The sequence below is a fragment of the Melanotaenia boesemani genome, chromosome 23 (assembly GCF_017639745.1).
Source record: "Melanotaenia boesemani isolate fMelBoe1 chromosome 23, fMelBoe1.pri, whole genome shotgun sequence".
NCBI classification, from domain to species: domain Eukaryota; kingdom Metazoa; phylum Chordata; class Actinopteri; order Atheriniformes; family Melanotaeniidae; genus Melanotaenia; species Melanotaenia boesemani.
The window spans coordinates 13,555,217-13,580,539 of record NC_055704.1 but is presented as its reverse complement, the minus strand read 5'-3'; the positions used below and the strand labels follow the sequence as shown (position 1 = coordinate 13,580,539).

General features: G+C 35.9%; 1 protein-coding gene across 2 annotated transcripts in view; it reads right to left on the bottom strand.

Annotated features, from left to right (window-relative positions):
• Positions 1 to 4,765: 4,765 nt before the first annotated feature.
• The window catches only part of ano2b (anoctamin 2b), a 68,671-nt gene continuing 48,113 nt past the window's right edge, over positions 4,766 to 25,323 (bottom strand). For both annotated transcript variants that reach the window (XM_041977944.1, XM_041977945.1), the window contains 5 exons: positions 24,496 to 24,648; positions 22,790 to 22,842; positions 20,611 to 20,789; positions 10,234 to 10,339; positions 4,766 to 9,010 (listed from right to left, as the gene is read on the bottom strand). In XM_041977944.1, the coding sequence (XP_041833878.1) occupies positions 8,645 to 9,010; positions 10,234 to 10,339; positions 20,611 to 20,789; positions 22,790 to 22,842; positions 24,496 to 24,648 (857 nt within the window). In that variant the 3' untranslated portion in view covers positions 4,766 to 8,644. The remainder of the gene's footprint in view (positions 9,011 to 10,233; positions 10,340 to 20,610; positions 20,790 to 22,789; positions 22,843 to 24,495; positions 24,649 to 25,323) is intronic.

Sequence of the window (25,323 nt, the reverse complement as noted above, 5' to 3'; positions counted from 1 at the left end):
TGAATTGCCAAATGTTCCTCTGTGTCTCCAAAAAATCCCAGTGCTTTCTCCTCTATCGTAAATAGATGGTCTTTTGTGAAATAGAAAAGCCTGGTAAAATTAGTTGTTCCAAGACCAGTGGCCCATGGCTATTGAAAAGTCAATGAGTTCTAAGTTAATGCATCACCCATTTTTCGATGAAGCTTTTGTATAAATATGTTAAATATTAACTGATATCCTCTTTACAAAGATTTTAGTGAACATTTTAAATTCACAATCAGCTTTTGAACTTTGTTAATGTTTCTTGCTCACAATCAATTAAGTCCTGTTGTGCACTACAGTGCACGTGTTGTAAAATTTAAACAAAATGAGGTAAAAACAAAATAATCTTTGGAATGCGTTTTTTAGCACCCCAATACTTGATTTATATAAAAAAAATCCAAATCAAAATACTTTTTTTCTCCCGGGTCTCAGGAGGATATGACATTCTCAAAATAATATTAGCATGCCCAAAATAAGCTATGGTAGTTCAATAATGGTAAGGTAGATACTTTACTTAGGCTACAAAAGGCTTGACAAAAAGGCAGTTTTCACATGCAATGCTGTCAGTTTGTTGATATATTTTTTTTGTGTGTGTGTGTGAGACATGCTTGCAGACTTGACAAACAACTGTGAAAAGGGTTTGTGCATATATAAAAAATAAGGAAGATGTGCCGTATTTGCAGGTGTGTAAAAAGAATGAGGAATAACAGTTTGTACAAGTCTTCAAGGAGGTCTGATAAAGCAAAAACACTTGTGTGAATTAATGCTGAGTCCTGGCGTGTGTGTATAGAAGAGCTTTAGAAGCTCTGAATGATGATTGAGCACTGGTGGGAAAAGGTAGCTAGACAGACCAACTACAAAAGTGATTAAATCCAATGTTGAACTTAAGACAAAAAAAAACAAAACAAAACAAAACAACAAAAAAAACGGTCTCAACAGTGAATGTGATGACGTCATCACTTAAACATTTGCTGTGAGCCCTGGCGATCATGATTTAATAACAGTAATTATTATAATCTTATTGGCTTCTGGAGGCATTTCCCCCAAATCACATTCTTTGCTTATCCTGGTTCATCTCATGCTCTGAGTTTAGAAAACAAATCGAAAGACATTTGACCCAATTAGAGAAGCGAGATTACTTTGTATTTGGTTTAAGCGATGCTGTTGTGAATGGAACTGGAAATTATTTTTTGAGTTGTTAACAGAATAAAATGTGATTCTTTTTCGGTGGCAGACTAAGATAAAGTGAATATTTTATCTACCCACTGAGCCACGGGGTGGTCGTTGTGTAACCTGAGGGTTGCCGGTTTGATCCTCGGCCTGTCGAGCTCATGTCGAGGCCCTGAGCAAGACACCAAACTCCAAATTGCTCCTGATGGGTCATGGTTAGCGCCTTGCATGCCAGCTTCCGCCATCAGTGTGTGAATGAGTGAATGTGATGTATAATGTAAAGCACTTTGGGTATCCAGGTACAGAAAAGTGCTAATACAGAACATTTACCATTTATCATTGATGACTATATGCACATATATGATGAAAAACTCCTCATTTTTGGTACACTGCAACTTGTAATTGTAATTGGTAACAGTCCTACTATGGTGTGTAGCTGGGAGATTTGATGGAACATAAAAAAAATTGTTTCACATTTGTTCTTCCTGTTGAAACAACTTTAAACGTCTGTTGCATAAAAAGATCAATTGACTGCAGGTGAAATGCAAAGTGGGTCTTTAGACGAGGCTTAAAGTTCTCCACTGTGAAGGCAGATCGGACATGAAGGGCAAAGGTGTTCCAGAGTCTGGGGCCGACTACAGAAAAGGCCCTCTCCCCTCTAATTTATAGAGGGGACAGGAAATAATATAACTGCACAATACACTGTTTTTCTATAAATCTACTTAACGGGGCATCTGAAGAGCCTTTTCTTTTCTTCTCTTTCTCTCTTCACGCTCCCTCATCTTTTGCTCCCCTTGTGGGGTTCAGCAATATTATGCAATTCAGCAATAACTATACAGAAAAAAAGAAAAGGGAACAATATCAATGTGTCAACAAGAGCCATGAATCTAAAAAGCTTAATTCCCTTTTTATACATTACGTTTCTCCATTGTAAACCACATTTCTTCAGCACAATACAGCAGCCAGACCATAATTCAGCTTGCTATTATGCATGTAAAATTTAACACTGGCATTTCTTTTACATGTATCACTCAGATTTTATATCTAACACTAAGATTGTACATTTAATATTTAACTCTCACATAAATACTCAAATTTACTTTTAGATTTAACATATAATTTATAATATATTTGAAAATCTATTCATTTGTGACAGTTTCACAATGAAGAGATTCCACTTCATTTGTGGAAATTATGCTTATTGGGGGGAGTAACATCATATATATAAATCACAGACATGAGTGAGTAATTAAAAGCAATGTGTATTTGTCTAAACATGTAGCTCAGTCAGTGATTATCTTAACACATTTTAATTTAACTTTATTTCAGGCTTCAGTGTTAAATTTTGTTACATAAGTTATTTGTGAAAAATTTAAATGACTGAATGGTTCCAAACCAGATTTTGACTGATTCTCTTGTGTTTCTTTACCCATAAAATATTTCCTTTGACCGTTGTACCTCTGCTTTCACTTTTCCTCTGTTATCCTTACTCCAATTAATCCCTTTTTGTCCCAGAAATGTGTGACTTCCCAATGACTGCATCATAATAAGTTATCAGCTTATAGTCAGGTTGTGTCTCATAATAAAGTTAAGCCTCTAGAAATCCAAATATTTATGTGCCTCTGCTTCCTAAGAGCAGGGCTTTTGAAGTGGCCCTACCACAGGCTTTAATATACATCGACTCAAGCCTTCAGCTTACCTAATCCTCTTTGAAAGTTAATGTGGGCCATTCATTCAGAGGATCATACAAAGACATCAGGCTGATTAATATAAAAAAGAGAAAATATGCTTTACATGCAGTTTTAGACAAGTTATTATACATGGAAAATTCAAGAGCTCTGTGTGATTATTTGTCTTTACTAGATGATTGCAGCTTTCTTACTCTACAGCAGTAAAGGTGAGGAATGTGAATCCTAAAATCCCACTTTCAGAATGTCTATCTTTATCTCTTTGGTCTCCATCAGATAGAACTCAGCAGCTGTTGTTGGTGCTTATAAGCTTAATGTTATCATAATGTAAGCAGCTTGTGATGTTGTGATGTAGTTGCTGAATTACACATATTCACATTTTTGTTGAAACTATTAACGTGTAGTGTGAGTTGGCAATTTATCACATGATTTTAGGTTAACACATACTAATCTTTTATGCATTGTAAAGGCATATCTCTGAGTAACTGTATTTGCTCAGACAGATAGGTGTTTCTCAGGGAAATGTCCACACATACATGGATATTTTGACCAATGCAGATTTTCTATGCTTGTGCCTTTAGTCCACATGCAAACGCAGTCATCAGGCACTGACAATCTGTTACTGCCTTTCATGTATGGACAGGATAGACAGCATTTTTGGTACCAGCTTCAGATTATACGCCACCAATAGTCTGGCGTAGGTTACTATTATTGTTGTTTATTCCTTTGTTTACATGGCACTGGTAGACATAGTCGAGACTGTGCTGGTTTTGATATTGTTAGCAAGGTTTTTTTAAATATTCAAATATAACTATACAATTATTTGCCAATGATATGGAAGCACAAATGTGTCACGATGCATCATTGAGGACACTGCTACATAAAACCACACTTCCTGTGTTGTATTTTCAAGACGTGGACTTGCAGTCCATATAATGATAAATATGTCTACAGGCTCATTAGCTTGCTGTAAATATGTTCTCTCCTACCAGTTAAATTATTTGAGGGGAAAAATGTGACTCACAACATTTCTTGTACTATCTGGAATGGTCACTCTGCCTCTAAAAACGCACGACAGCACAACACTCATGCAGTAGTTTATCATGTTAACTCATTTAGCTTCAATCATAGTTAAGAATGTGGGCCAGTCAGAAATGTTTGAACGTCCATAACCATTTTTACCAATTGTGAAGCCTCATGAAGTGGATTCTGGGAGGCTGGGTGGTGAAAGTGGTTGCTGGGGAGGCTGCATACTTGATGTGTTAGCATTGTTAACATCCATCCAAGTGTATAACCAATCAGTTTTCATTTTTTCACCAGTGGAAAGGTGATGCATTCAAGTGATGACAGAAATTCTCTGCAAATCTGAACCACTTTATTAGAGCTACAATCAAAGTGGCAAGGTTGTGTGTGTTAGTTTTGTTTTCTTTTGTTTGTTAGTTTTATCAGACAGTAATATGTATGATCTAAAGTACAGACAAAGGGGCTGTTTTTACAAAATGTTCCCTCTATTAAAGTTGTATTAAATATTTTCTGGCCACTAGAGGGCAACAATACACATAAAGTGTTTTTAGTTAATTTTTTAAATAGCTAGACACAATGCAGTCTGAACACTCCAAAGTTGTATTTCTAGATATTTCTACTCAGTTGCTTTTGTCTTTGATGAAGTTTATCTTCATTAGTTTTTTGGGGAAAAAAATGTCTGTGTTTGGTGCATGGGCTTTCCTGAGCGGTCCAAAGAGTCTTTAAAGCTACATCCCCATGAAGACTGAACCAGTTTTGCAATAAAAACATTTATCATGCCCATATTTCAAGAAATATGTGCAGCTTTTGGTGTCCTCAGTTCAGGAAAGATAATGTGGGTTGTAAACACAGAAATAAAATGATGGCATTTTAAGATTTATTCACTTTGAAAAGCAGCTTAAAAATTTTTGTTTTCACCGGTTCCATATGGACCAAACATCCAAATCATAAAGTTGATAAATCTAAACTTGTTTTTGTGTGGACATGGCCTGAATCTTAAAGCAACATTTCCCCACATAACATAAAAAGTCTTTTATGCCCAAAACAGCCTCCAGCAGGTTTAACTTTAACTCTGGTTTAACTCTGATTTGGAGATGAAAAAAAAGCCAAAATTATCATTTTAAAAAGATATCTGTATGTCTGTACATGTAGAATTATCTAAACAACTTGATTTTAGAGTGATCGTCAAGTCAAATTCATGCAGCCTGTTACTTTCTTTTTTCTGTTTTCTTTACAAATACCTCATCAAAAAACCAAATGTTTCATTAAAATAGAGAAAAGGAAATATAATAGTAAACAACACAAAGACTGTCATCCATCTAACAATTCTGTATTTAGGAATTTGTACACCAGCTTAAAGTAAAGATGAACAACAGAAGCTTGTATAACAAATATACCTTTATCACAATTTCCTAAAGTCAGTTTTAATACATGTAAAGTTAACAGTCTGTGACTGAGTTCTAACTGAGCAACCGAAGTACTGAACTGGAAATAAAAAGCAGTTACAAGGCATCAAAAACAGCACTGAAGGTTTACAGCATGTCGGCAAGTTAACAAGAATAAGACATGGGGATTCAAGATGGCTTCCATTTATTTCTGTGAAGTCTACTCACCCTCAAAAAGTCTGTAAATGACATGGGTGGCTAGCAAGACACACTCTGACTTAAGCTTAACTAAGTTCACATCTATTATCTTTGTTTAACCAAACTTTAAGTCAGTTTCTGCTAGTAGATCAGCAGCATGTATTTGCTTGGGGTTTTAATATATTCCACCACTGTAGGCTGTTCAAGTTGCAGATGCTAGCATTACGGTGCCGGGCTAGCATCTGCAATACGAGTTCTTTATATTTTACTAATAATAAAGGCTTGAGAAAGAATAACGGCTGATATAATTCAAATGAACCTGCCAGCCTTTACTTGATGGGTGAGATTTCTGTGATTACAACAAGGATTTCTTTGATTCAACAGCCAACAGCTGCAGCAAACAGCATAAGTAGCTACTAAAATGGATCCATGGGATGTGAGTGCTTCTCCGTACTTTGTTGCTCCAAGATGAGCATTTAGACTAGTCAAACTTTCTTTGTCATAATTACAAACTGAATATCAACTTTAGAGCTATTCAGACGAGGGTAAAGTTAGTCCAATATTAAATGACACACTATTAGCATCAATTAAGTGAAATACACAGCACCATATATCCTCTCCAACAGTGAACAGACAAATCTCTTACAGCACTTGCAATACTTATTCACATGTGGGTTTGTTGAGAGAACAAATCTTTTCTAGTATTATTTGCAAGCTGCATAGCAATGAAGTACTTCAATCAGTATAGTGCTGCAATGAACACTTGCCCCAAAATATGATCCTAATACCACCAGAAGTGGCCATTGGGAGGCTTTCCTTAATTAATGTAGTTCTGTACATTAACTGTAGTATTGTTACATCTTACACTGATCAGCCATAACATCATGACCACCAGTCTAATATTGGGTGAAGTAGGTCACTCTTTTTCCCGAAGTCTGGCTTTAGCTAAGCCTCTGAAAGTATGCCATACTATATGGTACCAAGCAGTCAGTAAAAAGATTCTTTGTGTTCCTTAGGTTGCCAAGTGAGCCCCCTGTGGATCAAAGCATGTTTAGATCATAAAGATGCTCATTTGGACTGTGATCGGAAGAATCTAGAGGGCAAATTAAAACCTAAAAGGTTCTAGGCGGGTTTTCTGCCCACCTCCATTATGGAATACAAAAACATTTTCATTAAAGGGTATTTTAAGTGAGCAACAATGTTTAGGTGGCTGGTATAATAACATCCACATGAATGGCTAGACCCAGACTTTCCCAGCAGCAGACTGACCAAAGCATCTCACTGCCCTGCCAGCTTACCTTCTCAACCAATAACACAATATAGAAGAAAATATGATTCATTAGTCCAGTTCACCTTTTTGTATTGCTATGTGTCTGATGCTCACCTGTCCATTGTAAGCACGTTTAGTGGTACACATAAATCAGCATGGGTACCCGGACTGGTCTGTGGCAACCCAGCCTCAAAAGCAACAAACTGCACTGTGAAACTCAGATCAACTTTTTCTGCAATTTAAGCCCCAGTTCCTCTTCTTTTGGATTGTGTTTGATTATGTTTGTTCACTAAGAATATTAATAAGCCTTAACCATCCATAACTCTACCACCAGTTCACTGTTTTGGTACCTTTTTGAAGGTACCACAAGAACTGCAGTTGGAGAAACAAATATGACTGTTGTGTAAATAAATTTATAAAATATAATATACTGTATTTGGCTGTTGTCAGAGTCGCTTAAATCCTTACACTTGTCTATGTTTTCTACTTGAAACACATTGACTTCAAGGACACAATGTTCTCCTGCTGCCTAATTTATCCCACCTGCTGCTAAGTACCAACATAATGAGCTAATGTTTTTCACATAACTTGTCAGTGGTCATGTTATTGCATATCAGTGTATATTTCCTTGCACAAATGTGACTAGAATTCAAATTTCAGTTTGATTTTAACAATTAAAAGCTAATCTAATTTGTATCTCACTACTTTTTTAACAGCCATGTTGCTATAGTTAAGCCAGATGTCTTGATGACTGACTAAGCCGAAAGGATCTAAATAAAACCTTGATGGAATTACTGATCTGGGCTCATTAACAAATTACATAATCGCACAAAATAACATTAGTTTAAGTCATTCAACAGCTTAAGACTTTTGAGTTATTTTATGTGAGATTAAGGTCTTAAGTATTCTTAGTAGGTCTTAATAGTTGCAATATTTTAAAAAAAGGAATACTGATGAATTATTTTGTTCAGTTCCCATTAAACACAACGAACTTACTCCAGCTTGCTTTAAGTCGTAGACCTTCCCTGTGCATTAATCAGTTTTAAGTGTTGTTCCATTACATTCTGCAGCCAGCTGACACCTGTAAAAGTCCATATGGCTAATGAGAGGTTTTCGTTCATTTTTTGGTTCACAGATAATCAAACTCTAAAACTACAGTGTGGACAAGAATCCCTGGCACAACAGTGCTTCACATTGGCCCATTTTCCATCCATTAAGAAGGGCAAGGTGTAGAGAAACAAAAACCAGCAGCAGTATCTTCAGTCACGATACAATTGTAGAAAGTTCTGAAAATTGTTCAAAGTGATTCCTGAATTATAAAGAAGATGTGGATTTTTTTTAAAAGCTACAAAATCTGTAAACAAAAATACATAAAGGGAATAAACACATAAAGCAGGAAAATACAGATCAGACAGCCCTACTAGTAAGCCATAATGTCCATCAGTCTGTTTATGATGGTTAAGTGCTTATTAATGAACCTGTTTGTTAGCTCATGGTTTTTCCAGGTTCCTTAAATATTTATTTACTCAGCCTAATATGGTAATTATTGCTTCTCTACGCTATGAAGCTTTTGCGCCTCACTAAATAATTAATTTTTACCAAAAAGTAAAAATGACAACATTTTATCAGGTGAACAGTCATGCTAGTAGGAACAGCACACACGCTCACACACACACACTCATTCTGTCCGTGCAGACAATACATATTCAGCCACACTGTGACCACAAATTTTAACGTTCAGAGGTGAGCTGTGGGGATTTAATCACCGCACTACTGTGTCACACGCACCGAGACAAAAAAGACACAGGTAAAGACACAAAAGGATGGAGTCACTCGAGTTACAGCCCCGAGGCCCAGCTGAACACCACCACCTATGGATGTATTACATGTCACACTGCTGTGTGTCTTGAGTTTGTATTCTGAGGCGAGGAAGTCTTCTCCCTGAACTGGCTGAAGCTGGCTGCCCTACACCTCGGCCTCGGGCCTCCGCCTCCTTCTCCGGCTGTGGGGCCTGAGGGTAGAGTACTGTAGCGGCCCAGTATGGGGAAGGCCTGGCCTGGGCAGGGTTCTTGGCTTTTAGGATGGAGAGTGGCATCCTTGACAAAGAGGCTCTGGATGAGCTGGAACTTCTCCTTCTCTTCCTGCAAAAACAGATTGACTAGAAGCTTCTTTTCACGTTTGAGCTTTTCCACTATGGATTTGGGAACGTCTGGGATCACCCAGGCAACCATGAGGCTGAGGAACATCACCAGGTTCTGGAAGCAGGAGAGAGGACATAAATAAATGTCTAATGATGATTATGTCAACTTTACTGTCATTCAGACCATACAACAAGCAGCACAATGAGAACACGAAGGTCCACCATTGTAGTCATTTTCATGCTTTCAAGTGCAAGATGATGTGACAGAATTAATCTTTGACAAGATTCCAGTTCATGTTTACATGATACAATTAACCCTGTGTTTCAAGAGGATTTCACTCTCTTATTGTGTAAATGAGAGACCAAAACTCAACAAAACTTTTGCAACATAGAAAAGAGAACTATTAGGACCAAACAATATCAAACACTAAAGAAAAACGAATAATCTCACAGCTGAAGTGAAAGTTATCCTGCAGATTTAATGCAGACTAGTTCCGCTAACCGCTAGCTAACTGATTCTATAGATTTTTATATGATACTTCTAAAAAGCAAACCGCAGTGATGCTGATTTAGTTTAGCTTTATTTCTGCATATGAGTAAATGTGACATATGCAAAACTTGTATTTACTAGGTTTACTTGAATACAACAATGTTCTGCTGTTGTGCTTCTTTTTTGTTGAAATTTAACCTTCTTTATCTGAGAAATATTCTCAAACTTGACCAAACACAGCCAGAGTAACACAGAGTGAAAGTGAACTAGCTGGCTGACATTTTACAGGAAGTAGGTCCCCACTGTTTTGTAGATTTAGTCTATTCTGTCATTCATTCATTCTTTAAAATGATAAGTCACAGAGGCAAAAAGGATATTTCACTCCTGCATATTTTGTTTTGGTAAAAATAACTGACGGCCATTTTCCCCCAAGGATTTAAAGTACCGTGACTGCCTCTAAAAGCTGGATAAAATCAGTGGTCAACTCTAAAATAACCTGAATGTGCTGGTGATTATTGAGTGGTCTGCAGCTAAGATGAAGAAAGCTCCTCCAACAGCTTTAGTGTTGGAGGGACATTTGGTCTGCACGTTAGTGAGGCATGCACGCAAACAACAAAAAAGGTCACTGACTGATGTCTCTGTTAATATTCCTGATTATAACAAGAACCAAATCCACCCAGTTTGGATTGACTGGCCCAACACACACACATATAAACACATGCTCCATTTTTTCTTTCAAATCAATTCCATCTAGCTGTAAAATACATAATTAAAAAGACAATATGGATGAAGTGAAATTACCTTTCGCCCTGTGAAAAAAAGAAGGAAAAACAGACTAAATTTCTTACCTGGAACAATATGACGAAACCCAGTCTGGCAGCCAAGACACACCAGTACTGTTTGGAGAACTGGTATGCATCTTGAGACCAGGGGGGTTCCCTGTAGTCTTTATACCTGAAACAAAATACAGAAGCATAAATTAGTGAGTCTAAAAATCAAGTCAAATAAATATCTCTAGTTTCATTGTTTCAGTCTTGGAGGAAGATGTATCTTATCTGAGAATCCTGCCGAACATAAACTCTGTGAATAATCCAAGCATTCCTGCTCTTTGTACGAGTTATTACTGGGAAAGACTTTCAGAGTTTGAGAATCTGACTTAAACTTATTTGCTCAGACTTAGTTTTCTGCGATCGAACTGATTTATCATCATCTGGCTGAGGCTCATCAAAGCATCTTTCTCCTCCACTCAGCTTCAGCTCCGACTCAAAGTGCAATAAACTTTATTTGGATTCTTATCCTTTGTTTTCTTTGTAGTAAACACTCTTTATTGTGCTGGCCAAATAAACTGCAGAAAACCTGAAACACATGTTGAGCAAATGGCCAGACTCAAACAAGAAAGGAAGGAATGTTAGAAAAAAAAATGACGGAGAACAGGAGAGACAGACAGAGGAGATGTGTTTTGTTTATGACTGGTAAGATGAAACAAAAAATTTATTTGACAGGGTAGACTGAGGATGTGATTTCACCTGTCTCAGACACACACATTCCCAAACAAACTTGCACAGCTATCTTTGAATCTTACATTTATTTCCTTTTATTTTTGAAAGCCAAAGCACACCCTTTACCCTCACTTTGACCATTACAAGTTCATGCCTTACTCTAATTTCAATCTATTCTCCGTTCAAGCCTTATTGCTAACCATAATCCTGACTGGGCTTTGGCTCCCATTATAGCAGCTAGTCCTAGCCACCTGTTGTGTTCATGATAGCTGTGTTCACTTGCAGCATTTCTTCAATAAGTTTCATGAAGTTCCTCTAAACTAGTAGTTCCTAAACCTTTTCTGCATGGTCCCCTACAGATGAATCTCAGTCAGTCTGAAACATTGCTTTAACTATGGCTGTTTTGTCAAACTGAGTTAATTTGTATAAGAGCAAATTAATCATTGTTGAGAGAGGCTAATAAGAAGGAGAAACTTAAGGAGTTGACATTAGAACTGTTAAAAACTGTATTTTGGTCCAAATTTAAGATTTTGGCTCTACTTGTGCTATATTTGGCGAAATGCAGAAAGACTATATTCCACTGTGAAGCATGGTGGAGGAGATATCATGGTATGGGAAGCTTTGCTTATGACAATGATAGTGAGTTACTGAAGTAAAGGCAGGGGATTTCTAATGCTTTCATTATGGTATATATATATATATATATATATACACGTATATAAAGGGGTCGCGTTAATTACAATTACTTTATTACAAAATGAATGCATTTAATCAGCAAAGAACACAGAATGTTTGTCAGTGCATGGTTTCATGGTTCATACCAGCACATATTTACCCCCAAGGTATTGTTGTTGGCAAGACCTTCTCCTATACAGAAGCTGACAGGCGGTGGACAAGATTTATACTTCAGCTCTGCAAGGGCGGGTCTAGAAATGTTTTGAAGGGGGGCCATGCAGAAGCGCTAACCAGGAAAAGGGGGACACAAATGAGACCTTTGTGTTTTTAGTTTCAGTTTCTTCATCAATATCAGCTATTTAACTTCATTTGTCAACATCTGGTAGTTTTATGATATAGTTATACCATTTTATTTTATTTTATTTTATTAAAGCTATGTGATAATGATGGTAGAAGGAAAGACAGTAGAAGATGCCATATGAATTTTGCATATTGGTCTAGAACATGGTAGAGATGATGCAGAACAACATATAGCAGTACATAACATGCTGCATTTACTGGCCCTTGGACATCTGATGTTTTACCCAAGGGAAGGTCAGTTAACACTAAATATTTGTATGCATTGGCTTGCAGTAAAGAGGGGAACTTTCAGGCATGGTTGCGAATGGTGATCAATCACAATTAATCATGATTAATTGATTTGTAAGCCGTGATTAATCTGATTAAAAATTTTGGATCATTTGACAGCTGTAATATATCTATAATCTGCTTTATCTTTTTAAGCTTTGTTCATGATGGTGAAAGTGTATTATTTTCTAGTTAGTGGTGTGTGGAAACCGGTGATAGAAAGCAAATGTTTTGATGCCATACTGGAAATCAAACCTGTGAACTGTGCTATCACAGCAGCTCAGCATTTCAGGAAAGTTTCAGGCCTGGGAAGGTGCAAAATAAAGGTTTGAGTACTCCAAAAGAAGTCAGGGACATTTAGTTTTCATGTTCACAAACATCTCTAGCATACATTTTAATGCTACATGACTCCATGTGTTATTTCATAATTGGGATGTTTTCAGGTGAAAAGATCACTGGCCATCAGACAAATATAATTTTATTTGGTTTGTTTCAAATTAATCTACATTTCTTTCTTTTAGTCTTAACTTTGTCTTATGAGTTTTTATTTTTTGTATTTTGATTCTTACTTCTTGCTTTATTTCAGCTGATTTTTCTGTTTGTTTCCTCAGTCCTGTGTCCTGTTTGATTGCTCCTCACCTGCTAGATTATTGTTTTAAAGCCCATTTATGCTCCCTTTTTTTTAAATTCATACTTGTATTGGAAATCCTTCCCTGAAGCGCCTTTTTGCAATTTTTTTCTTTTAGTTCATTTAATAAAATCTTTTTGTCTACTTGCCTCCAGTGAGTTTGTATTTGGATTCTCCAAATACTCAACCATGACAAATGAGAAGTCAAAATTCCATTCAAGACTTTAAAGCGTGGAAATTTACAGCACATGTGAATGAGGTCTGTTAAGTTTTTAAAGTTGCACTAAACAATTACCAAAGCCAAAATTGATTAAAATGACAATCCTATCAGGATATTATTAGAAAAAAAAAACATCATATAGCTATAATCACCTTTTTTTGATTATCCTTTTTTGATAGTTGAATAACACTCAATAAAAGTTTTTAAAAAGTTTCAGTCTTAATCTACATTAACTGAGTTTAGATAATATAAATATTCTGATCTTTATGTTCAATAAAATCTAGTGCAAAGCCAAGGGAATGGAGCAGTTTGACCAAGCTGTTTCCTGTTGCTCCTGTTGGATCATAAAGTTTACCACCTCTTCATGTTCCACTTTAAAGGTTTTATATACAGCACTGCTACTTTACTACAGTCATTCATTCACAAATGGAGTACTAAAAGGACACAGAAGCTCTATGACATGACCATCTACACATACTCCAGAGTAACAAATAAGAGAACACTGTTGTACCATTCAAAATACAGCAGTATATGTGTAATATATAACTATATTACAGATTTTAGAACCGAATGATTAAAACTTGGTGGCCTGGTTTAAACTTGTAGGTAATTAAAATTGCTGTAAAATGCTACTTAATTACACAAAAAATCTGACACTTGGATTTACATTTTACTTCATAGCATTGCTCATCCAAGCACTGTGATGCAGGCTACTGATCTGATAATCGAGCAAAACTTGGAAATAAACAGGAAACAGTCAGTCAGATCTGAATCTGCAAAGACTATTAGAATGCCTGGGCTCTGTTTTCACAGGTTTTGTATGAGGCTGCATATCCTCCATGATGTAAAGTAAAGCATGAAGCATTCATTTTAAAGCATTCACTGGAATACAATTGATCTTATTGTTAAACTTGAGATGATCAATAAGCAGAAAATGCATCCTTTCAATACAATGAATGTTACATACAGAAAGATCTGCTTTGTAGCGCATTAGGTATCTAATGTGCACTCATTCAACCAGAATTAGCTCAGATTACTTCATTCGGGACATGAAAGGAGACATCAAACTACAGTAAAAAATCCACTAAAATAGTCAGAAAAAACATATTTTTAACTTATCATAACACAAGGGCCAAAACATCACTTAAAAGAAAAAAAGTTTTTGCCGCAAAGAAAACTTGCATGGCCTTGAAATGGCTTAGGTATATTATTCTCTATATTCAAGGAATGGAACGGCATGGAGATGTTAATTTGGCCTTACGTGCTAGCCAGCACTGGTTGCAGTTAGCAGCTGCCTGTTCGGCATAGGCTGGGACATGACTGCTAGCAAAAGGCATGAGATAGCAGATAGCATGTGAGTGGGGCCAAGCTAGGGAATGCTAACCACCAACAGTCATGACTCTGGCTGGCTGCAGCTACAGATCTCTTGCTCAACTTGAACAAACAGCTGATAGTTCCTGTTTTTTTCTATTAGTTTGTCAGCTTCTTGCTTGTTTGTGGGGTTGTGGTTGTACAGGTGCAGGTGTTTTGCAGATTTAAGGCAGAAAATCCATAACCATAGCATTAAACACAGATTTCCATGATAAGTCTTGTCACACCCTCACTAAAACATACACACAACAAACAGAAGAAAAAAGAAAATACATACAAAAAGATGAAATGCATAAAAATACAACTACAATTACTGTAATTAATGAAAGTCAACAACAATCCACAAACTCAACCAAATTACAGTGCAGCAATTATCTGTTACTGCATACTTAATGGTTTTCAGTTGTAGATAAATACTAATGTAAATGAAGGGTAGACCAACAGCTAAATACCACTAAACCATGAACACATGTGCAAATAATATTTTGCTTCTGTTTTTGAAATTGTAAGTTTTTGTTTATTGTAGCTTTTATCATGTTGCTGTCGTGCAAGAAGGGCTTATTATGCTTTGCATTATGTCTTCTGTGGAGGACTCATTTTGCAAGATGGTGATTTCCCTCCAATTTTGGCCTTGTTTTTTTTATTTTTTATTTTTTTTTACATTTTCCAAGAAATAGTCCAGTCTGGCCTTTAATTTATGACCATTTTCACATGTTAATCAAGAGTCTGTTGTTGTCTGTTTGTTTTGTATGTCTCAGACAAAAGTCCAAAATCCAGCTTTAACAAGTTGTTGTTCATCAAAGAGACAAATTAAAGCAAAATGATCAGTTAGAGGCACTAATATTTAAAGTTTGGTTTTATGTAGCTTTGGTGTATAAAATTCATCTCTAACCAGCATGACCTGAAAAATATGCATAATTTTATCTTTCAAGTCTGAAGCAAGGAGCAAGTTGTACCAACGTTTCCAATACAAACTATTTTGATATTTAGAGAATACTGATAAATATGACAGACTTATTCTTTTACAATTAATTAAATAGGTATAAATAATAAAGCTGAAATATAGTTAGTTTTTTTATTTATTTTGTACTTCTAGCTTCTGCAAAAATCATTCTAAGTTAATTAAAATGGAAAAGATCTTGTTAGTCTGATTTAAAGAAAAAGTAAAAATAATTGTATGTAGGAATACAGTTTCACAGCATTTTGTGAGACTGTCATTAATAATGATTTTTGCCATTTCTAAACTTATTTCTTTTACCTACGTTCTTAAGGAAATTCATGTTTGTTATTTAGTTTTTACCTCTAGGTTGCAGTTTGAATAGGTTCAGGAAAAATTTGTGGCTCATACCAAAACACACCTTCATATATATCTAGCAAACACAAGTCTAACTTTTCTGGCTAAACAGATGACAGATCTAATGCTCTCTGTAAAAACGAAAGAAAACTCCTTTTACAAATGCACTTCTTTCAAAGTCATACTGGGAAAAAAAATTATACAATTTATTTCTATTTGCATAAATGAATTAAAGTTTTTTGGTTTTGTTCGTGACTATTTTTCTTTTTGTCATGAGACTGTGTTTGCAAAGAGGAAATGCAGGAAACACCAGTCAAACACAGCGACCACAGCATGTCACATCAATGTGACGCCTCAGATCAAAGTTTCACTGACAAGACATAATGAGTCGTTCACATCTACACACACCCTGTCATGAAAAAATTCCTCTGAAGCCCAAATAGATGAAACAGGCTGAATGAACTGTGTCATTAAGTTTAACACTAACAGTATAGGAACAACAGAGAGAGAGGATGAAATCTGTGTGCGTGCATTGTGTGTGTGTGTGTTAGCAGGGTCTTATGATGGCTGATTCCTTCTCCTTATACAGTCATAAGTGAGGAATGTTGCTTGTGAGAGTGAGCTCTTCTCTCCCCTCTCTTTTTTCTTTGATCTATTCATCTTATGCTCAATATTTTCCAGCGTTTTGTAGTTTGTTAACTTAACTGTTAGACAAGAGTGCTCTTCCTGCCACGTTCCATTCAAATAAACTTAAAATTTCTCAGGGAAACAACATTTTCTTTTTTACTACATATAAGCATTTTGCTCTCTTTGTCTTGCTACATGAGTGTTCACAAATGTGTGTGTTTTCTAAACGCTCCATGTTTGGCTATGATAGTGGAGCGCCACAGCAACTGGAGCAGCTAACTTAATATTCTTTCATAAGACCTCTCAATGAGATTATAGTTTTATGGTTAGTATGCAAGATTTGTGAGTGTGTGTTCATGAGTTACTGCTGCCAATGCTTGTGCCTCCAGAGACCCAGGAATACATTTTTAGACAAACTAGGGTCAAACCATTCCCAGCCCAAGAAAAATAAATGATATAGTAACACTTAAACCTAATCAAAGAACATGCTTGTAATCTGGTGTCACTCTCTTGATCTGGTATATGTATGAATTTACTTATTTCCTATTATTTAATCATTTCTCATAGACAGACAGAACAGAGAAGGAATGAGGAGGGAAAAAACAGGGCTCAAAATTTAAGTTTATTTTAATCAGTTCATTTCTGTTTTTTATACACCGTCTGGACAAAAAAAAAGTCACAAAAGAAGATTTTTTTGTTGGACCACCTTTTAACACAGCATTGTTTCAATAAGCTGAAAATGAACTTCGCTGCATCATGGGGGTGTCCTGGGGATGTGTTTGCATGGCAATAGTGTAGGTATTTTATGAGATTTCCAGAGTCCTTTATATTCAGTTATCACCACTACATGAAACTGTCCATCCATAGAATGGCACTGTGTAAAAATCACTGTGTATTGGCTGAAACAAGAAATATGATTACCATTTGCTTCTTTGACTAAAAAAAAAAGACTTGTTAGACTAGTGCATTTAAAAAGTCACACTACAGTTACAAATACAGTCTCAACCACAAAACCATCTTTACTGGAATAGTGAACAAGAGTCACCATCCAGGTGACACAAAGGCTAAGTGGATGTAAAATATCCATACATAATTAAGTAGCCAGCTGGACTGAAGGGAGTAATTAGCTATTTAGCTAATGGAAAGCACTGGTTCCAGGTACCTTCTAATGTTAAGCACTATAATCTTTCCAAGAGCTGCAGGTACTACTATTTAGAGACTTGAGTCTGGGACTCGGGTCTCATATCCAGTGAGTTAAAACTCGACTCGCGATTTGAGACTTATGAACCTTTTATTTTGAATGTTTTCTTCATGATGATCTCTCTGCCTGATCACCTGTCTGCTGTCATTTACACAGATGTAACACTGAAGAAATGTCACACAAACAGTGCGCACACATGCACAATCAATAAAAACAATGACAGCCCCGGTAAGCACACCTGTTGTAACTTTAGGGTATTAACATTAATGATGTAACCATGTAGGCCCATCTAAACACCTTATGGCCAATTATGAATATCATGTCTGCATAATATTTATAAGGCTTGGTTGTTTACTTACTGACTTCCTAAACAACTATGCCACTTCCAGTACCCACAATGCCACACAATTAAAAGGAACCCTGACTTAATTTATAGCAACTATCCTCTTTTGTTTAAATATTTAAAAGTAAATTAAATGTTTAAAATTCTTCTATGTTTATCACATATTTTGAATTACAGTCTCTTCTGTTACTCTATGTGCCCAATATTCTTGGACAACGATGACGTACAGCGTTCAAGCACAACAGCTATAATACCAGTTTTACCTTTACCTTTTTTTATCACTTTCACTTGGCTTGGATTCAAATTAAAAATATCAAACAAAAATTAAATTTATCTCACCACAGCATTCAGAGACAAGGGTGGTTGTGGTCTCTAAATGTTTTACATCACCACAATCACCATTTACAAGTGAAAAGATCTTCTTTGAGACTATAAAAAAACAGCATCTTGAGGAAGTTAAATATCTATAAAAATGCATCTCTAAAAGTTTACAGTGTAACTATTTCACACAATAACAAGCAGAACCTCAACAAAAATTTAGCTAGATTTATATTTAGACTACAAGACTGAGAATAAAAAACATGACACGATGATGCTCTGCCCACTGATTCAGAAAATATCTTCAAATTCCTCATACTGCTGTTTTTAAATTCAATTAAATATTTAAAACCTTGATGGTTTGTCACACCATCTGTCTATTTAACTATCCATCCATCTACCCTCCTTTACTCTGTGCCATTTCAGAGTCTTTCCTTCCTCTTACTGGTCGTAAAAGATGCCTCATTCCTTTGCGTTCTTATCTGATCATTCACTCGATGATATCACCACTACTTCCTCAGCCTTCTGTTTGGCACTACCATCCATCAATTCATCCAATCTTGACCTTTTCTCTTCCCTATTGCATGTATTCATCCATAGAAACTACAGTCCTAACCACCAACTGAATTAGGAAGCCAGAGAAAATGGGAAAGTCATTAACTGTTTGAAGAATGTGACATACAGTTCTGAATGATTTGCCTTGAGCCCAGATGCAGCTGCAGCACACACACTGTGCAGCAATACACACTGCAAGACACATAAACCATTCTTGGGGCATCACCCACCCAATTTCACGCCTCATAAGTGTTAACGGCGTAAAGCATCTTGTCATGTTTCTGATGTGACGTCTCACAGTGGTCAAACACAAAGAATGCATTCTTGCATCGTCATTCTCTGGTGTGTTATGTAACAGCAGGTCGACTTCAGATGTCTGTGGGTGCTAGCATCCATGACCTTTTCTTCTGCAGCGCTTCAGATTGACATTATGAAAGAGACTTTTGCCATTGGCATCAGTAAAAATGCATAAAAGCACAATAGAGCACTGTCTTCAGCATTTGATAACACTTCACTACATCTACATCACTGGTGGAGTAAGAATGTCTTTGAGTATGGTATGGTATGGTATGGTATAACTTTCTGCATGAAGGTGTGTTTGTATGTGAAAAAAACTCCAATGTGCTCTCTAAATAGAGAAAGATAGAGAAAGAAGAGTGTATGGTGTTTCTTTAGTGCCAAAAGGAGCGTGCTTGAAAACAGACCGTACGCATGAAAACGGAGTGTTGTGTGTGACACAAGCAAGCACCTGTGAATGAAAACACACATTGCGTGGAGGTATTTCTGCACTGTGAGGGAATAACACAATATCTGCAAGCAGAGCATCACCCTCGTGAGAGCCAATCTGTGACTGCACGCTCAGCTAAACAGTCCTAGCTCGCTCAACTGCTGGAGTTTTGAGACTCCGAAGATGGAGACTGTAGCTGACGTGTCTTATCCTCTGATTGGTTGGTTTCCGGCCAACAATAGAACTAATGTCAGAAAGAACTTATCTAAACACATGTAAACGAACAATGCTGAGATTTGCCATGCAAATGTGTAATGGGCATTCTTGGGAACCTAGACCACATTAGACCAGCTCCAAATCAAAAACTACATCTTCAGATCTGGACTAAAATATTCTACACAGTATGTAGATTCATTAAAGCAAGGACGAGACTGACACACTACAATTAGAGAAGGTGTGGGCAAATGGCCCGCACACTCTCTTCTATATTTACAGAGACATGCTGAATGTTATTGGGTTACACTGTTGACACCTGAGCACTTTTGTTGCAGCATTTTAGCCTTTTTGTGGGGCGAGATACTGATAAGCATTTTTTCAAGGCATAAAATGGAAAAAGCAAGCTGCTTTTTATCTGGAAAAATCTGCAGAGTTTGTGGTGAAACACAAAGGTCTCTTAACAAAAATAACAATTAAAATTTTAAGAAAAAGCCAAGTTGGAGAAGGATATCAAATCCATGACCAAAGAAGAAACAAGGTCCATCAAAGAAATGGTTGCTAGACTTGAAATGAGCATTAATCCCTGTTATAAGAAAGACTGGAAGGGAGCATGCATGTATTTATTTGTATTAATAAGTTTTAAGCTATGATAACATCAGTGATGTTCTATCCTTGAAGACAAACTACCCAAGTTAAATTCCTCTGTCTGACTAGGCAAACAAGCCTGACTATTTTTCTACATGTTAAGAGAAAGTAAGAAGCTTTTGAGTACGTCTAAATGTGTGATAGGTAGATGTTTGAATCAGCCATGTGGTTGTATTTGCTCAATGCTGACAAGCTTGTCACTAATTTAATAAATAAATTATTGAAGTATCTGAAATATTGTTTTCTCTCTCTTTCTCTGTGTGTGTGTGTGTGTTTTACCGGCAGACTGTGATGTCTCCATGCTCTGAGTTCTGCGGCGCTGTGCCAGGCTTCAAATTGGACACATTAAAGTATGATAGTGTGTGGTCGATAAAGCCATTCATGGTGCCCGACTGGCTGTACATGTACTGGTAGACAAGCCGAGGAATGAAGTCTGATGTGAAGGCGATCACAAAAGCCTACAGACAGGAAGAAAGAAAGTTAGAGTGAGAGGGCGACATATTTTCCACTGGTAAGTCATTCTGTTTCATGCTGCAAGACAAATATCAAAGGGATATTCATGGGATAGCCTACAGGAGAGATCTTTGGTGTGATTTCTACAACATCTAACAAGAGGCTTTGCTTTATTCCTGATATCAAAACTAAATATTATTGCTTATATTGAAAGCTTATGTTAGATATATTGCAAGTAAATTGAATGAAATTGTGAACTGCAGGATATTGGCAGTTATTTAATATCATCTGCAGTTGCCCTGTTAATATAAAATGCATGTGCATAGTTTTAATAGATTTTGGTTACAAAGGGCAAAAAAAGTGACAGCATGATAATTAGATTGAGGTTTAAAGAAGTACGGATGCACCAGTTAATGATGTTAAGGTGGCTCTGTGTTGATAACAGTGTATGCTAAAGTTTATGTTAATTGTTCCTTCTTTTCTATTAAAATGAGTGAGTTCTGAAAGGCTATGCATTACATTTCTGATTCTTTTAACCTTGGGGATATTTATGAGTAAGCAGGTTTTTAGACTGACAGAAACCTTTGTAAGGAGTTCTGCTGTATTCTGTTGCTGTAAAGCTCCCTGGTAGAATTCCAGTCCTCCATGATTCTAAAATAAATAAACTCATGCTCCTTGTTTTTAAATCCTCCACAAATCTCTTCAGTATTAAAAGTAAATGGAATAGAGTTGGGTTATCTGTCTGAGAAAAAAAAAACAAGCAGAATTTCTTGTATCCAGCTCACATCACCGTGGCCTACACAAATTAACATATTTGTCTCAAATATGAGGTCATGCTGTACCTCTAAGGACAAAAAATCTAACTTTATTGGAAACTGGTTTTCCAGAAAAGATAAAGCTCCATCTAGAGCCTTACAATATACATTAAAGTCTTTCCACAAGTCAAAGTACCTTCATCACGTGGAAAACCAGATTCACCCCTTAAATTATTATTATTGAATTACCTCCAATAATTGTGTTTAAAAGTGATTTAATTCCCCTCCAAATTTGTCCTGGAGACATTCAAATGTGGAGAGACTGCTAGTGACTGAGAATTATGTACGATTTACACTAGATGATGTAGAAATCACGAGATAATTCTGTTTATAATACATAGAGTAATATAATATAGAGTACTTAACTGCTTCACAGAGCACATCGAAACAGACACATTCCCACACATTTTTCATTTTAAAATTCAATCATTTTGTTAAAATTTTCCAGATTTCCAGTTGATTTTTGAGTCCTTTTTAGGGGTGGGGGGGTTGAGGCTTTTAATTCTGCAAAAATCATAAAATAATTTATCCTCCAGGGGCCAGAACCAAAAAGCGGGTTATGGTGAGGGAGTTGAGGGAAACTCTGGGTTTACATCCCAGAAAGCACCGTAAATCTTAACCCTAGTCTGTTACCATGGTAACTGACTCTGTGAAGTAAACCTACCACCATATAGAGACCCTGAGTTTCTACCTGAGTGTCTCCTCCCACCTGAAGCAGCTATCGGACATGGATTGTTCGTACAAACGTGATTCCAGAGATTAAGAAGCTGAATTAATACACAATAATTAATTGAATTAAATTTAATTTAATTTAAGATTTTTCAGAACTTGAACATATGTGATATCATTTTCTTATCTACAGCTGTGGGATGAGCACCTGCTGCCAGCCTCTCTGGATCTCAGATGACATCCCCTCACTATCCTCTTCCTCATATATATATATATATATATGTATATGTATATATATTGTACAAGTACAGGAGAAGATTGTGTGGTGAGCATGCACAGTGCAATCAGTTTTATTTTAGATTTGGTAACCCCTGCAGATTGGTGCTGATGATAAATCCAATGCCACAAATTTAGCCTGATGTACGATTCAAAGTTGGACAACAGTAAATGGTTTTAGGTTTGCTCATAATAATTTAACACAGAATTTAGGGAAATGTAAATGATATTGCCTTAATACTTACGTTTATAATGACTGACAGTTTTCCCATTCCACTCAATATGTTGTACCATATACCTATAGAAAAAAAGAAAAGCGAGTATGTGTGAAAAGGAGAAGCGGGTAAAGACAAAATAAAGGCATATTTAGTGTGAATGGCCACAACTGTGAATGTAACTTTGTCTGATTGTACAGATATAAAAAAAACATTTATAAAGATTCATCACTTGGACAAATGACTGGATTTTGAGAAAATTTATCTAATGGTTGAATCCTGTTTATTCTAGACTATAGAAATAACAACTCAATGTCACACTGTTAATTATTGGGTAATTTGTGGACTATTGTTTTATAATTTTTTAATGCTATAAAATGGGAATCTATAAAGTGTCTTAATGCATAAACATGCATTAGCATGAATGAATGAATGAAATGAATGAATGAATGAATGAAAAATACTTTATTAATCCCTTTGCAGGGAAATTCATCCCTCCATGAGCAAATGTTCAAAATATCTTCACATTGCAGTTTCCAAGGTGATAGAAATTCTTTATTATCAGTTTAGCAGCTTCTAAAGCGCAAAGCAAAGGTCTGAATATACAACAATATACAATTACTGAGATAAGCAATTACTTTTTATTAAATGGCTTGTGTGAATATAAAGAATATCGTTTGAAATTGCTCCACAATTCATAGATGTGTGGTTTTTTTTAAGATTGATAAATCTTGGTTCATATTTACTCCTGAGACTAAGGTGCTCTTTTCTTTTTTATCTTTGTAAAACCAATCAAATTTCTTAATCCCACTCATTTTCCAATTTTTTTTTTCCCTTTTCCAACTTTTTAAAAACCTGCTGCTGCTATTATATTTATTTTTATTTTACAAAGCACCCTTTGTGACATACCAGAAGGATCTGTGCGATTTACTTCATTGCTCAGTATTATGGTTTGATTCCCCCTTTTCTGTGTTCCTTTCTTTCTTTTCTTTCTCCACTTCCCACCTCTTTTTCCAATCAGAGATTATCTTTATGATCAACCTTCTAGCAAATCACAAAAAGCTAAAAATGAGTAGCAGGCAAAGCTAGCTGGTAGTTTGTGTCACAACGTCATGCTCATCTCTTGATGTTTCAACGTTACCTAATGTAGTAAATATAAAGCTATAAAAAAAACTAAAAGAAAGAGAAAAATGGTGCTAAAATATCAAAAAAAGAAAGTGTAATTTGGTGTGTCAATAAAGCAGTTCTCACATTGCCTAGATAAATTTTAAAGTGAATGTCTTTTGTAAACTCTGCGAGGAACTTACTCGCATGACCTTTGAGCTCAGTAAAGTTTTTTATTAAAGTCAAGTTGAAATGAAATATGACTTTCAGTTTCAGAAAATGAAAGAAATTTGAGCTTTCAGACATCGATGAACTGGCAATAACAAACTTAAAGGATGTCGCTTTGTAAACTCTAAACCCGTCTCATTGCTTAAAATCACTGTTAGCTAAAAAGTAATCGAATTGGCCAGATTTCAGAGGGGTTTTACTGTCCCATGATGTTTCAAAATGTGATTAACAACGTTTACTTCTTAAAAGGGAAGAAAACGAGGAGGAAATGCTATTTATTCTAAAAAAAAAAAAGGACTGTAAATTGAATTAAGTTCTATCTAATCCTGCTGTATGGGACTCTTAAGTTTTAAAAACAGTTACCTAAACATTCAATACCCTCTATGTGTGACAGCTCAGCTTACCGATGTCCTTAGCACGTATGGTGACGGGCCTTCGCAGCTCTGTAACAAACTTCTTGGCATCCAGTCTGATCTCAATGATATTGTTCAAGAGGGCAAAAAGAGGGGCCAGTGGAAAAGAAGCCACGAACAGAGAGACGAAACCAAACTGGATTACTGTAAAGGGAGAGGGCAAACGATAGCACGTAACAGTTAGTGTGAGGTTTTTAACAATATAGACAGAGGCTATTTTTCTACATTCACACAGACCTGCAAAAAAATGTACTTTGTAATGCCAAAAATAAGAACAAATATGCATTATTTAAAAAGTCAATAATCAGTTTAAAATGTGGTAAAGTTAAAGCATATGTAAATATCGCTGGTACTAGTTTGATTGAAGCTGAATCATTTAAAAAAATGAGGAATCAGACAGCCCAAAATTGATTTTAAAAACCCAAATAGGATCTAAACTTGTATTCGATTACTAATAGTAGGTTCCAATTTGTTAAATTTGCATTTCTTTTACATCAAAAAAAACTTATTGCAGAATTAAGAATGAGGTTTCTAATAATATCTAATGGCTTTTCTAAATGAATTACACTGTTATTACCTCAGAATGAACATACAAGAATTAATGTTTATAGGACAACAAAGAAGAAAATGAAGAATTTAAAAAATGTTGAGAGCATCTCTTTTAGAAGAAGATTATTATTATTTAGTACAAGAAACGGCAACTGCACCTGAATCAACCTTGTCAAAAAAGCAAAAACATGAAAACATGAAGAAAATCTGGGATAGGATGCAGAACAGTCTTTGGCGTGACGCTGAAGTTGCTATTTTTCTTCCTAATAA